Source organism: Globicephala melas, chromosome X (assembly GCF_963455315.2).
Source record: "Globicephala melas chromosome X, mGloMel1.2, whole genome shotgun sequence".
Lineage (NCBI taxonomy): Eukaryota > Metazoa > Chordata > Mammalia > Artiodactyla > Delphinidae > Globicephala > Globicephala melas.
This window is the reverse complement of record NC_083335.1, coordinates 81,578,167-81,594,767: the sequence shown is the minus strand read 5'-3', so window position 1 is coordinate 81,594,767 and position 16,601 is coordinate 81,578,167. Positions and strand designations below refer to the sequence as shown.

Here is a 16,601-nt window from a genome sequence, read left to right as displayed (position 1 = left end):
CATCCTTGACTAGCAAAATTTTCCTTTTACATTTCTTTCAAAATTTCCTTGGCAACCATTCACAGGCTAAAAATTACTGGTCTAGAGCTGTGCCAGACACACACTAGATGCTTATTAAGTAATTGCTGAATGAGGCTACCTCATTTTGGTTTCTCTTTTGGGAGTATGGGTTTACATACCTTTCCAATGTTCCATGTTTTGATCTGCTGCAGTTCCAAGAGGAGTTGCTCATCATTACAAACTTTGAGTTTGTCTATTAAGGCTCTGCAGTCTGCAGGCTGAGAAAAACAAACAGGTATTCACAAAAGGGTGTTTTGGAGTATGAGGGAGACACAACAAGGAAGAATAGGAAAAAAAAACCCTTATGTCAACACACTCAATGATTTAACTTTTGATAGAACGCACTACTTAAGTGGAAATTTGCCAGATGATCACTTGAGATTAATACAGAAATCTTATAATGAAACAATCCATCTGTGTATTTTTTTAAAACCTGGATGAACCTGTAGATGTAGACAAACTACTTGGAAGTGTACAGACAACAGAAATAAAGGAAACAAGCTAAATATCAATAAAAACAAAATGAAGGAATCTGCATCATAGTCTGAAAGTTAACCAGAATGCCTGATAAGAAATGTTCAATTAGAGGAACACTGAGGAGCCCTAGTGAATTCACAAAGGTGAAGATTAGCACTAGCTATATTTTTCTGCAACATTAAACCGTCCAATTATAGGAGGCAAAGAATTTCTGAACTGTGTAAAACTAGGACTCCATTCTTACTTGGGGTTTCCATTTCCATATATTCCTGCTCTGTTTTACTGATGAAAGGGCCTGTTTGTCAGGTAACAAGGTGTGGATTCAGAGTTCATAGTAAGTTTCCAAAAGTGGAGCTGGTGGCGGGGGGGATAGAGACTGGGACAGAGATGCTGCTACTAATGGATGGCAGCTGGAAGTGATTACACTTGCTCTTTGACTCTGTAAAGCAGTATGGTATTCTAGGAATGGGCCTAGATTTGGAACCAACCAAATCTGGGTTCAGTTTTTCGCTTGATGTTTACAAAGTTGTTTGATCATGAGCAAATCCAACCTCTTAGCCAGTTTTCTTACCAGAAAAAAGACCTAAGAACCACCTTGGAAATGTGAAGCTCAAGTGTTTGCATAAAGCACTTATCTCACATAATAGGAGCTTAAATACTGAAAGACAGCTTACTGTTACAAAGAGCATGGACTTTAGAATTAGGTAGTTGGTAAGCTACCTCTTTGAAACTCAGCATCCTCTTCTGCAAAATGAACTTAACGTGACCTATTTACCCAGCAATGTTGTGAGATTTAAACTAGGGGCATTTTCAGCAGCCAAAATGGAACGTGGAACAATAGGGGCTTAAGGGCAAATTTTTTTTAAGCTAAGTCTGAAACCTTTTCTCTCTCTAAAGTAAGCATTATTAAGATCTATCTCAAATTTCTGTGGTAATTAAAGGCATGCAAAATTCTTGGCATAAAACCCTTCAACAAACCAGACCTGCACTTTTTCTTCCTCTCCTTGAAGTCATACAGGTTGAGGGAGAGGTAGTGAAGTAGTAGAAACAGATAACAAAGGAGTGTGAACCACCTGCTCATGCAGTTCACTTGTACCTTCTGGACCTACCTGGGCCTACTATCAAATATACCACTTCAATTTCTAATGGACTGCAACGATGCAGATCCAATTTTATGATTCTGTGGGTTAGATAACACCCAGTTCATGACAAACATTTGGGTCCTGTAATCATTTGCTATCTCATCATCAGGCATTCAGTCTTTATCAAGGTCCAGTAGCAAGCCAGAAGCTGCTTTTCTGCATGTCAGAATAGCTGTTGGCAGAGAATAGCACGGCCAAACTCTACCCCCTAGGTCTTAAGCTGTGATTCTCCTATTGGGGCTTGCCAGAGGCATCCCACAGCATCTTTGGCCGACACTTAAGTCAGACACCTGGATCTACTAGGCCATAATGTCCACGGAGTAGGGCAGCTTACATCATAGCCTGAACCTTCTGCAGTCTTCTCTAGATCCAAACACTACTATCACTTTAGAAGTTATCCAGTAAATGGATCAAAACAGCATGCCTAAATGTAATACATGCTGGCTCCAAAATCCAAAGAGGCACCCCATACACTGTTCCTCTTTCTTCATGGTGTGTGGTACAAGGTGCAAAAACATGTCTCTCACTTTAGAAGGGAAATTTTGACACTTCCCAGAGCTTTGAACCCCTAGAAAATTTCCTGACGTGGCAGGCCCTCAACCTTCAAAGGGCACTCTCTGGCACACATGCCTAAGGCATCTAAAGTGTTTGTGCTTTCTGTTCACAAGCCCCAGTTAGCATAACAGCATCAATTTAACGTACCAGCACCGCGTTGTTTTATCAGGAGTATCAAGATCCCTATGGACCTTGTAGTCTGCAGAAGGCACCAGGGACAAAAGTATATCTTTACCGTCTTGTCCCTGCTGCATAAATGCAAACTGAGTGTGATTTTCCTTACTCATGGTAGTGCAAAACAAAGCACTTGCCAGTTCAATGGCTGCATACCAACTGCCATGGTTTATATTGATTTGCTCCAATAAAGATGTCAAATCTAGGGAAAAAATCCTCTGCACAGCTGCCGATACATAAAGTGATCAATAAATATCTTTCTTGTGCAGTCACTATGGAAAACAGTATGAAGGTTCCTCAAAAAATTAAAAACAGAACTACCATATGATCTAGCAATTCCACTTCTGGGTATTCATCTAAAGAAAATGAAAACACTAACTTGAAAGGATATATGAACCCCCATGCTCACTGCAGCATTATTTATAATAGCCAATATATGGAAACACCCAAGTGTCCATCGATGAATGGATAAGAAGATGTGGTACATATATACAATGGAATACTATTCAGCCATAAAAAAAGAATGAAATCTTGTCATTTGTGACAATATGCATGAACCTTGAGGGCATTATGCTAACTGAAATAAGCCAGGAATCTGTACATAAGTGTGACTCCAACAACAAATCTCTAACAATCTACTAGGTAAAAGAAAAAGATATTGAATTTCTCTGATTATCTACAAGGTTGAATTATCCTGGAAGTTAAATGACTTCAGGCAAGTTTTCTTTTTGCTCTTCAGTTTCCAAAAAATTTGAGTATGTTAACTGTCGAAAATTCTAGATGCCAAAACATATCAAAAACAAAATGAAAAGGAAATGAACAGGTATGTAAAATGAATATACTCAATATGTATGGCATATTCAATAAGAAACTGACGTTACAACGTCAAATACAAAATAAAACAGCATGAGCAGACAACTAATATAAGGCCAATAAATGTGGAAATATATGTATTAATGCATACAAATCAGAACAGTGAAATATTTTTTCTCCACCTATTAACAAAAATTTAAAAGATAAATCTGCAGTGCTGGAGAGGATGTACGAAGACAGCACTTCTCATATTCATTAGTATAACACTGAATGAAAAGGGCAGGAGAACTGCCCATGCAATACTGGAATAAATATCAATAGTGATACCCTTGGGTGATACTTGCCAGGTAGTTACAGTTTTTAAAAAGCCAAGTGGCTTGTATTTAGAAAATGAACCAACTAATTATGTGCCAGATACTTTGCTGAGCAGCTGCCTCACATCAAGGAGGGAGGAATTTTCAACCCCATTTTACAGCTGTGGAAACCAGGCAAGTTAACTCTCAGACACAAAAATCTAGTAAGATTCAAACCCATGTCTAATTCCAAAGCTTGTGCTCCTTGAACTACAGCACATGGGGTCTATGGGAGTGTCATAACAATACAATACTGTCTTAATTTCAGAATGCAGTTTAAGCAGGCCAACAGAATATTGGACAGAAGCTGGGATTTCTACTGCTGACAGAGGATCAACTGACATGGCCATCCAATACACAGGTTAATATAGGTTAAGCTGAACTGTATGATTAAGAATCAGTAATAAAGAAAGCTAAAACACTGGCCTCACAAGAAATCTAGTGAGAAAGGTGTTACCATTTTAATTTTCTAGATAACAAAATTGAGAAAGATCCCGCAAATACAGACAGAATTTGAATCCATACTTGCTCTTTCCATTATACCATGCTGCCTTTCAATGCACAGAAAAAGCAGCCAGACAGCCTACTTCAGGTACATATAGCTATAAACTGTTTAGTGCTCACTCTCCACTGATCACTAGCTTATTCACCTTTTTAACCAAGGGAAGTTCAAAAGAAAATTTGACTGTTTCAAGACAAGTTGCTGTTTTACTGCACTGTGTGTGTATAAGTGATGATATATTTGGAAGATCAATATGAGTGAACTGACGGCAAAGATTTTTTTCTGAAATGAAAAAACAGGCAAACTTTTGGATACTTACAGCCTCAGTAGGTGTCTTTTTCAGTTTAGTCCTGTCTACTTTCATGTTTTCGATTTTCTGTTTTATGATCTGAAAAGAAATTCCCCAAAAAGTGAGACTTAAAGCTGCAAGCTTGAGCTCTACATGCTTGGACATAGACAATATAGAACAAAGAGCATGCAAAATGTTTAAAGTAAAATTGGAGTTATGATGCAGGCCAACTCAGAGGCACAGATACCAGGTAAGGAGTGGTAAACAATCTCTCCAAATAAAACTGGCCCACATTCAAGTTACACAAGCCTGTAACCAACTTAAGCCAAAATTAAAATGCCCCCCACCCTGACCTCTCAAACTCATACTTGAAAGTAAGAGTAAAATGTTTTAACACACCTCAGGATGGAAAAATTCACCATATCCTGCAGCTTTTTGGAAAACTCAGCAATTCCACTTCCGGGAATTTACCCAAAGAAAATCATAAGAATGTATATAAATATTTAATAACAAGAATCCATACTGCATGACCATGTATAACAGTGAAGAAGTGAAAAGGATCAAATATCCAAAATAGGGTTGGTTTAAAACAGACTATTACACAGCTGTTAAAAACACTGCACACAATTACATAACAGCAAAGCTGTTCCTGGTGAAATAAAAAGGTTACAAAACACATTAAATAGTATAAACCCATGTTTAAAGAAAACAGCTTAGAAGGGGTATGCATCAAAATGTTAATTTAATCTAACCAAAAGGATTATGTATGAATTGTTTTACCTGTGCTTTTCTGTATCTTTTACTGTTTTAACCCATAAAGATATATTATGTCATAAGAACAAAGGAAACAAAATACTTTTATTTTTTTCATTAGAAAATGAGGTATAAGATTCCCACTAGAAATATCCTGAGCACAGAACACAATCATTTTACTAAGGTCCATCAAGATGCTCCGGCCAAGGCACAGGAAGAAATAAAGGTTTCCTCCATTAGCAACTAGCACATATGCAAAGGAAGAGGTGAACTGCAGGGCTCTTTACCTATAATAATGTATTTGCTATACAGTAGTCACTGGGGGTCAATGTCCCTCCTCCAAGAAGGCTGGCATAATATAAAGCTGACCAAGCACAAGTATAAATTTTAGGCAGCTTTTGGTCTAGAGTTAGTCCAACATGCTCGGTATTTTGGAAATAACATGTATTTGTCTGTATGGCTGGCATCCATTCAACCAATGGGCATTCAGAAAGAGTTGGTACGAAATCCAGAATATACTCTAAAATGTTGCTGTAGGGATCATTCCTGAAGAAAAAAAGATGTTTCCCCTCTAAAGTTCACATTTAAGGTATGTGATTCCAGATTACTTTTTAAAAGAATTACCTCAGCATCTAAGAGAAAATAAGCAAGATGCCTTCTGCCAACAACTTCCAAATATCTAAAATGAGGCCAACAGGATCCTGGCAACAATTTGATACATGTAGTGGAAACTATAAGTGAGCTACTTGTACACTTACTCTCAGGTTTGCTTTGTCTCACAAAACCTCACACCAATTACTTAGAGCAAGTGACTGTCACATCATTGTGGCTGTAGTCATTTGTGGAAGGCTATTACATTGCCTCAGCTACAGGAAGTAGCAGTTAGCCCCAACACCATACAAACCGAATCACTGAATTCTCTCCCTCCAAAATTAGGAGCAAAGAAGGTCTGCTCTCTCCAGTTTCATTCAACACAGTGTTGGAAGTTCTAGCCACTGAAATAAGGTAAAAAAAGGGAAGTAACAGGTATACAGATCAGAAAGAAAGAAAACTGTCCTTATTTGCAGGTAACAAAGGATTATCTAAGTATAAAAATCCCAAGGAGTCTACAAAAAACTCCGCAGAACTAACAAGTGATCTCAGCAAAGTTGTAGGATACAAGGTAAACATACACAGATCAATCATATTTCTGTATACTGGCAATGGACATGTGGACTCAAAACTTTACAACACCGCTCATAATTGCTCAAAAAAAAAATTGAAATACTTAGGCGTAAAAATAACAAAGCATGTACAGGCCTTGTATGCTAAAAACCACAATATGTTGATTTAGAAAATCAAGACCTAAAAATATGAAGTGATACACTATGTTCATGGACTAAGAAGACTCATATTAAAGACAATGGAACTACAATAGCTCAAACAATTTTGAAAAAGGAGAGGGAATCATTCTATCCAATTTTAAGACACACACACACACACACACACACACACACACACACACACACACACAGAGCTACAGTAGTCAAGACTGTATACACAGTAATAGAGGAGGGATAGACACATATGCCAATGGACCAGAATAGAGAACCAAGAAATAGACCCACACAAATATGCCCAACTGATTTTTGACAAAGGTGAAAAAGCAAGACAATCAAAGGATATTTTTATCAACAAATGGTGCCAGACCAAGTAGACATCTATAGGCGAAAAGATGAACTCTGACCTCAGTCTCATATTTTATATAAAAATTAACTCAAAATGGATCATGTGGCAAGGATGTGCAGAAAAGGGAACTCTTGTGCACTGCTGGTGGGAATGTAAATTGGTGCAGCCACTATGGAAAACAGTAAGGAGGTTCCTCAAAAGATTAAATATATGATCCATCAATTCCACTTCTGGATATTTATCCAAAGGTAATGAAAAAAACTAACTTGAAAAGATATATGCACTCCCATGTTTACTGCAGCATTATTTAAAATAGCTAAGACATGGAAGCAACCTAAGTGTCCACTGATGGATGAATAGAGAAAATGTGGCTGTAGACAGATAAAATGTACACCACATTTTATGTTTTTATATATATTAAAGATATATAAAATGTAATATTATTCAGTCTTACAGAAAAGAAGGAAATCTTGTCATCTGCGATAACATGAATGGACCTTGAGGGCATTATGCTAAGCGAAATAAGCCAAACAGAGAAAAGACAAATTCTGTATGATCTCACTTATATGTGGAATCTCAAACAAACAAAACCCTCAAAAACCAAAAATACAAAACTTATAGATACATGAAACAGATTGGTGTTTGCCAGAGGCAGGGGCTGGGGGGTGGGGTGGGTGAAACAGATGAAGGTAGTCAAAAGGCACAAACTTCCAGTTATAAAACAAAGAAGTCATGAGGATATAACGTGCAGCATGATGACTATAGTTAATACTGTATTATATGTTTGAAAGTTGCTAAGAGCAGACCTTAAGAGTTCTTATCACAAGAAAAAAATTGTTACTATGGTGATGGGTGTTAACTAGACTTATTGTGATCATTTCACAATATATACAAATATGGAATCATTATGTTGTATACCTGAAACTAATATAATGTTAAACGCCAATTACATCTCAAAAAAGAAAAAAAAAGGATGATGGACTTAAATGTAAAACTATAAAATCTACTCAGAGAAAATATTTGCAAACCATACGTACTATCTAGAATATATAAAGAACTCTTAAAACCCAACAATAAAAAAAAAATCCTCCAGACCAAGAGCACAGACTAAAACTTGTGCAAATAACCAACTCACAACGATTTTACTGGTTTAAAAAAATGTAGATGAAGTCACTGGCAAAAATCTTCACACAAATATGTATCTCACTTTAACTAAAGCTATTTTGACTTATTCTGTACCATTCAAGGGTCTGGGTTGAAAACAATAGACTCTGGCTAACTAAAGCAAAAATGTGATTTACTGGAAGGGTAACTGATAGCTCACGCAATCAATAGGAAAGCTTAGAGATCCACATTCAGAAAACAGACAGAACCAAGGAAGCTAGGCATCCTGGAACTACAGCCAAAGACCTCCCACAGACACAGCTTAGTTGGGGGTGCCTATGCTGCCAACACCGGACTCTGGATGCCTAGAAGCTACTGCTGGTGGCAGTATGATTTCTAAACGGTCTCAGGTATTTGCATCAGTGGCTCTAGATGCACTGTCCCAAGTGTGAGCATCTGATTGGTCAAGCTGAGGTCCCATGCCTATGCTCTAGCTGTCAAGGTTCTGGAAGAGCAAGTGCATTTGGCTTTTTCAGTTTCCACATTGTTCAGGTTCCAAATTTTTCATAAACAGATTCAGATGATAGACACCCAAATAAAAAAAAACAAGCCAAAACAAATGAATGATCAAGCACACGTTCCCATAACAAGTACAATGTTAACCTGGCCTCTATAATTTTGTTGCAAGAAATACCTGTAGTTTAAAAAAGAAAGATATCACTGCCTGATATCAATTAGGAAGATATGTGAGACATCAATTAAGAAAATTCAAGTCTTTTTTGTTCCTGTTCTATTTCTAAGCTGGTTTCACAGAAGGAAGGGAGAATACTTTTTGATTGCCCACTACAAACCAGATAATACTTAGGCTAGTGTTTCTCAAAGCATTCTAGAGCATCTTGCTCCATGAAGACTAGGTTCCAGTAATTTAGGAAATGTTACAAATTTCTCTTCCTTTAGGACAGTCACATGGCTGACTGACATTACTAACAGCTCCAAGAAATCCCGGGTAAAGGAAACTTAATAGGACACAAACATTTTCCCTCCAGGTGGCATCTACTGAGAGTCCAATTTAAGAATCCCAAAGAATACACTTTGAGACATGCTGCTCGGGGGCCTCATATTTGTCTTTCCTACAATCCTCACCATTCAAGCCAAGTTCTTTCCCCATTTACAGATAGAAAACTGAGGCTCAGAGAAATTCAGAACCTTGCCTGGTTAGTGAATGTTGGCTCCAAGATCTAAATCCAGGCCCTTCTGACTCCCAAGTCCATGCTTCAATAACATGCTGTTCACTTTATTTACTAGTTTTACAACAATAAATGCTTACAGACGAAAATACAAATTTGTGATAAATTCCTCTACACTGTTGGATCCTATTGTTCAAAAAAAATATTGTAAGAGAGGAAGCTGGGACACAAGGTGAAAAGCTGAGATATTATCAATCTCACTAATGATGGAACAGTAACTAGAGAATGAGTTCTACCTAATGCTTAGAAGTTAAACAGATGAAAATCCCATTACATAAACAAGTCTCTAACAAAAAGAAGTTAATTCTAAACAAATCCCTGGAAATAGCCTACTGCCTTTGTTGGGTCAGACCAGAACTCTGTGCACCAAACAATCTCTACACATAATATTTCTTCCTAAACTCAGGTTAGAAAGATCAACTTTCAGAAAACTAATGAATTATTATGAATCACCATCTGTAGCGATTACCATTACACTTAAATACTTCCATTTAATTAACCATTTCTTTTTTCACTCCTTCATTCCCCCCAACTTCACTTATCTTTGAAGTTGGAATCTTGGTTTTATAGGGTTTACATCAAGACAAGAGGGTACAATTAAAATACACTGAGGGAAGTCACTCTTTAAAGGGTAACTCACTCTGTAGTAATCACCTCCGGTTGATCAAATTTAGAATGACTTTCAATATTGAAATTAGCTTAAGGGCAGAGGACATCTATAGTTCCAAATCTGGGTCAACAGCAGTTGAGTACAGTGGTGGACTAGCCTTACTATTCAAAGTATGGTTGAAGGATCAGCGGCACTGATATCACCTGGGAGTTATTAAAAATGCAAAATCTCAGGCCCCACCCAGACGTGAAGAATCAATCTGTATTTTAATAAGATCATATATTAAAGTTTGAGAAGCACCAGATTATAACACAGGCTCCAAACCAGGAAACCCAGGTTAGAATCCCTGCTATTATCAACTTACTCACTGTATGAGCATGGACAAATCAGCGTATGTGCACTTCTGTTTTCTCAACTGTGAAATATGGATAATGGATCTCCCCACTTCCATACTCACTTTCATCCAATCCATTCTCCAGACAGCAAAAGTAATCTTCTTAAAACATATATCAGCTCACGTTACTTCCTTGCTTAAAACCTTTCAACATTTTCCCTACAATTATTTCCAAATTCTAACCATGACCCAGAGGGCCCTGGCATGATTTGGCTCCTGGAACTCTCTCCAATCTCCTCTCTGCACAACCACATTAGTCTTTCCGTTTAGTTTCTGGAACACTCTAAATTGTTTCTGGCCTCTAGACCGTTACAGGTGCTATTCCTACTGGAATGCTTCTGCTCCACACTCATTCTTCCCACACCTAGTTCTATTTGATAAGTTGACTTTAAACTAAGACCCAAAGCGGCTTCCCAAGGCAACCTGCCTAAAGCTGTCTGTTACTTTTTTTAATGATAGTAACCCTACTTATTTCTCTCATTGCAAGTATCAATTAGTGTAACTGGTTTGATTTTCTACAGTGTTAAGCTCTCAGCATCTAGCACAGCATCTTCCATGTGATAGATATGCAAATATTTATAGAATTGAGTTCAGGAAAGAAGTATGCACTGACAAAAAAAATCTGTGATTGTAAGCATACAGACAGTACTTGAAGTCATGGGAGGAGAATCCAGCAAAGGAGAGGCTGGTGAGGTAGAAGCAAAACTAGTTCATCACGGCATCATGAAAGACACAAGATGGCAACGCTGATCAACTGGGTCAAATGTCAAAATGAGGTATGTCCAGGAAAATGTCCATTGAAATTGGGACTAGAGATAACTTGACAAGCATTAGTTCCAGTGGCGTGGTTGGAAAGGAAGTCAAACTGGAATGAGTCAAGGAATCAACAGGAAGTGTGGCAATATAGATGGCATGTGTAGAACACTCTTGAAAAGGCTGATTGTAAATACAAGCAGAAAATTATGGGGTCTCACTGAAAGGCAGAGGGGTAAGGGAGAGGAAAAGGAGATAATGGAAAGAAAATCCCTAAGAAAGCTGAGGGTAGGGGACTATTTAGAATCTCACTATTTCACCTTAACATAGTGAACACTTACGTGGGTTTTCAACAGCACAAATAGTACTAACCAGAATTAGGACAATCCTCTTCTTAATCTCTTAAAACTTGACTGAGTGTCCCTCCTACAAGCTCACACTATACCCTGTACCTATCACTCCCTGACATTAATGAGAAAATGTATGCCACAGGGTGAGGAAGAAAACCAACCAACCAACCAACCAACCAACCAACCAACCAACCAACCTTGGGAAGGGAAGAAATATACAACATTATCAGTGGTTGCCTCTAGGTGGCAGGATAACACAGTTTTATTTATGCTTCATGCTTTTCCGAGCCTTCCAAATTTTCTATAATCATGTATCCATTTATAATGAGAATTTTTCTTTTGTACAATTTTTCTTAAGGTAGAAAACAGTGGCCCCTGAGCCAAAGGGCATGCATCAAATTAAGAAAAATATTCTCTAAACAAATGTCTTGGATTGGCTGCTGTTGGCTCTTGGAGCCTCTTTCCTATACCTCTTGCTGGTTAATCCTGAAGTATGGCACACAGCAAGCATTCAGTACTTATTGATTTGGTTTATTATTGGTAGGTTAAGAAATGCTGCACACACGTATGGGAGTGTGGATGAATCAGAGTCAGCCTACCCATGGGAATGTCTGCTCCATGAAGGCATTTTCCCTATTTGTTTTGTTCACAGCTTAGCTGTACACTAAGCTCCTACAGGAAACAATAAATATTGGCTAATTAAATGAAAAACAAAAAGAACAAAACAAAAATCAGCCTAAAATTCCCACTGAAATCATGGAAAAGCATTATGGTGGTTTTAAAGTAATGCTTTAGAGAATACTAAACTCCAACGTCCTACAAAGCAAAATACTTAATTATATTTGCCTTTTGCCTCTCTGCAGTCTCTGAAAGTAAATTCGGGTGAGAAATGCCCAGACCGTCCATCATGTCAGGAAACAGCAAGCTGAATCTTGAAACCCAGCCTGCTATTGACCATTTGATTAGAGACAGAGACATCACACTGACTGATTTGTAAAAGGGGACAAGGGGACACCACCTGATTATCAGGCCTTTCCATCCAGTCTAGTTTCTGATTATTTACATTAATACCCACCAAATATTCTGAGAACCCATTTATCACCATAATAACAACAGATAACATTTACTGACCACCTATTATGTATTATCTCTAATCCTTATAACACCTTGGAGATGAAGATCATTCCTGGTTTACTGAGGCCAAGAGTAGCCACATACCCAGTAAGTGGTAGAACCTAGATTCAAACCAAATTTGCTCCACAACTCTGCAGTACACAAAATGTATGCACAGTCCACCCCGCTACACCCCTCCTACAGACACCGATATCCCTGTCCCTGGCCACATAAAATATGACCCTGAGAACTGCTGACCTAGATTTTATTGGACATTTGATAGTAAGATGTAATAATAAAGCAAATGAGGTATAGCCTTTACTCACCCAAGACAAATCTGGAAATTATCTGCAGAAATACGTCGACAGGGTCTCTCCCTCAAAATCTGAAAACACTATACCTCAGATAAGTTTTCATGCTTGCTCTTGGTGCTTTTCTGCACTGCAGTATACTCAAAGTAAGGGCAGGGATACCGAGGAGGAAGAATCTGAAACCTCCAACACTGACTTTGGAGGTGAGAATAGCATCACCTCCAATGACTGAGAAGTCATCCCCTACACGTCCTCTACCCTACAGTCCTGGGAAGCTGCAGATCCAGGAGTTATCCTTCTGGTCATTACTCCCAATTACTTAGAGAGAGAAACTGGTATCAAAAGAATTCAGGCAACAAATAGGGCTCACCAAAGTTGTAAATCAGTTTTGCCAGCAGAGAGGAAATGGCAGCATGCCAAGGAGACCTCCCTTCCTAGCATTCCTAAGAAAAAAAAATAAAAACGGCAATGCCTGTGTGAAAGTTATGCTTATTAAGGAGGAGAGGAAGAGACTCCTTGTCTACACATTTTAAATTGGTGCTCTGGAATAATCTTAGTCTACCCTTTAAGAATGCTCTGTCTCCCATCCCCATCTTTACTTGTGGTTGGATTTGGTGCAAAAGATCAATTGTAACAATGATGGATTATTCCCTATCTCATCACATCCAATTTCAAAGATGGAAGTACTTCTCAGTCTTGCCCATCTCTAACAGGAAATTAAGACATCAGCCTTTAAACTAATATGCTCTAGTGAATTGTCAACAACTTAACCACACAAAAGCCTGCCACTATCTAATAGATGATCTTCACTCAGAAGAGCCACAGGCAGCATTCAGTGAGTTCAGGAAAACACATCCATCAGAAGTCAATGCTAATTTTAAAATATCTTTAAAATAATTTACTTAAAAATTAAATCTGGAGTTCTCAACTCTAGCTTATTTTGAAAATGAAAAATGTCTGGCCATATAAATATCTGACTCAATAGATAAGAGGTGGGAACTTTTTTTTTCAAGCTGTGTAGGTGATTTGGCTGCACAGCCAGACTTGAGAGCCACTTTGTTATATATTGTTAATTATGCTTTGCCAATCTGTGATTCATTTAGGAATATGCTTAAAAATAATGGGGGAGGGAATGGGATATAAATAAGAATAGCCATGTGTTGACAACTGTTGAAGCTGGGTAACAGGTACATGGGGGTTCATTATACTGTTTGCAAACTTTTGTGTATGTTTGAAAATCTCATAAATTAGAAATATTTTAAATTAAGACTTTATCTTGCTAGATTCCCCCATTCCATCCTCCACATTGCTCCCAGAGCAATCTCCCTCAAACTCAAAATCTACCTACAACATCAAGTGTAAACTCCTTACCTAACCAGTATCCAAGACCTCTAGGACCTAGTGCCTGCTTACCTCTCTTACCAGGGCCATGACATTACATAATATTCCTCTTGGCTCCCCACGCTTTAACCATGTCAAGTTTTTACAGTTTCCCTACCATTCAAGACCTTTGATACCTTGACTCAGATTGTTCTCTCTGCTAAAATGGCTGCTCCCTGCATATATTCCCTAGAGCTCAGCTTAAATGTCACTTCCTCTGTCAAGCTTTTTCAGATATCCCCTCCCCCAGAGTAACACTGATCACTCTCTCCTTTGTGTCCCCACTGTATCCCGCACATACCCTCAATCAACACACCTCTCTTTATTTACATGTCAGTCTCCCCACTAGAGTGAGTTCTGCATGAGTGGGATTCTATTTATCTTTGCATTCCTGTTGCCAGCATAGGAACTGTCACTTAGTAGATTAATAAATGAATGAATGACTACCCAGTGAATGTTTAAAAAAGCTAAAAATTCCAAATCACTTTAAACGCTTTTTTAAAGTGACATTTTCAACTGAGAAAACCAATTTATACAACTCATTCAATCTTCATCTTTCATTCAACAAATAGTTATTAATATGCTACATGCAGGGCATTGTGATAGGTGCTATGAGATGGTCAGGTGTAAATCAGAGAAAAAGGAAGACTAGAAGCAATCGTAATATAAAAGCAACAAAAAGCCAGTACACAAAACATACAAATTACAGCTTCCTAGTGGTCAAAGCAAAGCTGGAAACACAACCAATTACAAAATCAACACACTACATTGGATAAATCCTTATGTAACACCAACCATAATCTTCTTGCTTTTTAAAAAAATTTGGATTTTTAGAGATTAAAGTTGCATAAAGCAGAGTACACCTTTAGCGAAAGTGAAACAATTTTAGCCCAGCTTTCACCTTTGGGCATAATGCTTTGGTCTAGGAAAAAAAATACACACACACACACACACACACACACACACTAGGAAATATAAGCACAAACAACAGCAATTTGGACATCCTCTTAATGACACTTGGAGAAATCTTTAGATTTCTTTGTGTCCTATATTGAGGGAGCACCACAAAAATCCTAAATTCTATGGAAAATTTTCACCTATGTGGGTATTTTTCTGAGAAGATAGTTGATAGCTTTCATTGGCTTCTTAAAGAGATCTGTGACCTGAAAAACATTAGGAACTATCACCCCCAGAAATATCTCCAAGACACTGTGTGCTTAGCCACTACAGTGTTTTCACTTTCATTTATGAAACACAGGCGTACGGTATTTCCCTTAAAGCCACATGACAGGCCACTGTCAAATACAATAAAGACAGTACAGGAAACCAAAGAAACAGAATTCCAACCCTTGTGCATTATTCAGCTCCAATTCTCTCATGTCCCTAGGTTTATAAAGAAATATTCAGCATCTCTAAAATTAAACCTCCTCTATGTAAGGGGGAATTCTGTATTCCTGGATAAAATACTCTAGTTCTGTATCCTGAAGACAGGTAGAAAAGGCACAATCCTTTCATAAAAAGGTTAGATTAAGTATATTTCTAAATAAAAGCTAGGTTTTAATGCCTTAAAATATTCTGACAAAAGATATATCTATATGACGGGAAGAGAGAACTTAGTATTTATCTGCTACCATACATGAAGATTATTATTTTTTTTAATTTAAAAGTAGAAACTGAGGAATACTACTTGGAAGAAAGTAAAAGTGAAATAGAGGACAACAACAGAATGGAAAAGCCTGGGAGTCAAGCTGGGCTTAAATTCCACTTACTAGGTGTATAATCTCAGACAAGTTACTCCAAGTCAGTAACCTCTGTAAAATAAACAACACAGTCTATCTCATAGGATTGTGCCTGGCGAAGAGTAAGCCATATTATTATGTCTTATTTCTTTTAGCTCCAGATTAATCTAAGGGCAGCAATCTTATGCTGGGTATCACTCTCACACACACACACACACACACACACACACACACACACACACACACACGATCAAGAGCCAAAAAAAGCTGTTTTTTTCCCCAGCCTTTCTACATGTTATCTGCATATGAAGAACATAAAGTATTTATTAATCTCCAAACTGTCTGCCTTAATTACGGACATAAACTTAACTTTGATGACAAGATTAGGAAGTTCCAGGTCTCACTCTCAAGTTAGTTATAGTTCTCCAAAGGTTAGTCTACTAAATAATGTTCGGGCCATGCCACTTAAGAATCAAAAATTTTAAGTGTACCTCAACTATTCTGAGCTACTTTTAATGAATTTGGAAGGAACAAAGATTCTTTTACATGGTTAATAAGTTATTTATAGCAATTATCAACATGGCAGCAAACTCCTTTCAGAATTGAGAACAATTCCAACTTCACAGGTTTGTTACAAGGATCAAACTAGTTCACTGATAAGAAAGCTTTAAAACGAAGCCTTTAGAAAAAAAGATTATGTCCCAACATATAGACTAAACTGGCTCTGTTTGAGTAAATTTAAACACCACTACATACAGCCCGGCACAGTCATTTCCAATGTTCTTTAAATAAACCAGACAATGTGAACAATCTG

General features: G+C 37.7%; 1 protein-coding gene across 11 annotated transcripts in view; it reads right to left on the bottom strand.

Moving 5' to 3' along the window:
• The window catches only part of HUWE1 (HECT, UBA and WWE domain containing E3 ubiquitin protein ligase 1), a 143,320-nt gene that overhangs the window by 111,676 nt on the left and 15,043 nt on the right, over window positions 1–16,601 (bottom strand). For all 11 annotated transcript variants that reach the window (XM_030851006.2, XM_060293066.1, XM_060293062.1 and 8 more), the window contains 2 exons: window positions 4,396–4,464; window positions 180–278 (listed from right to left, as the gene is read on the bottom strand). In XM_030851006.2, coding sequence (XP_030706866.1) covers window positions 180–278; window positions 4,396–4,440 — 144 coding nt within the window. In that variant the 5' untranslated portion in view covers window positions 4,441–4,464. The remainder of the gene's footprint in view (window positions 1–179; window positions 279–4,395; window positions 4,465–16,601) is intronic.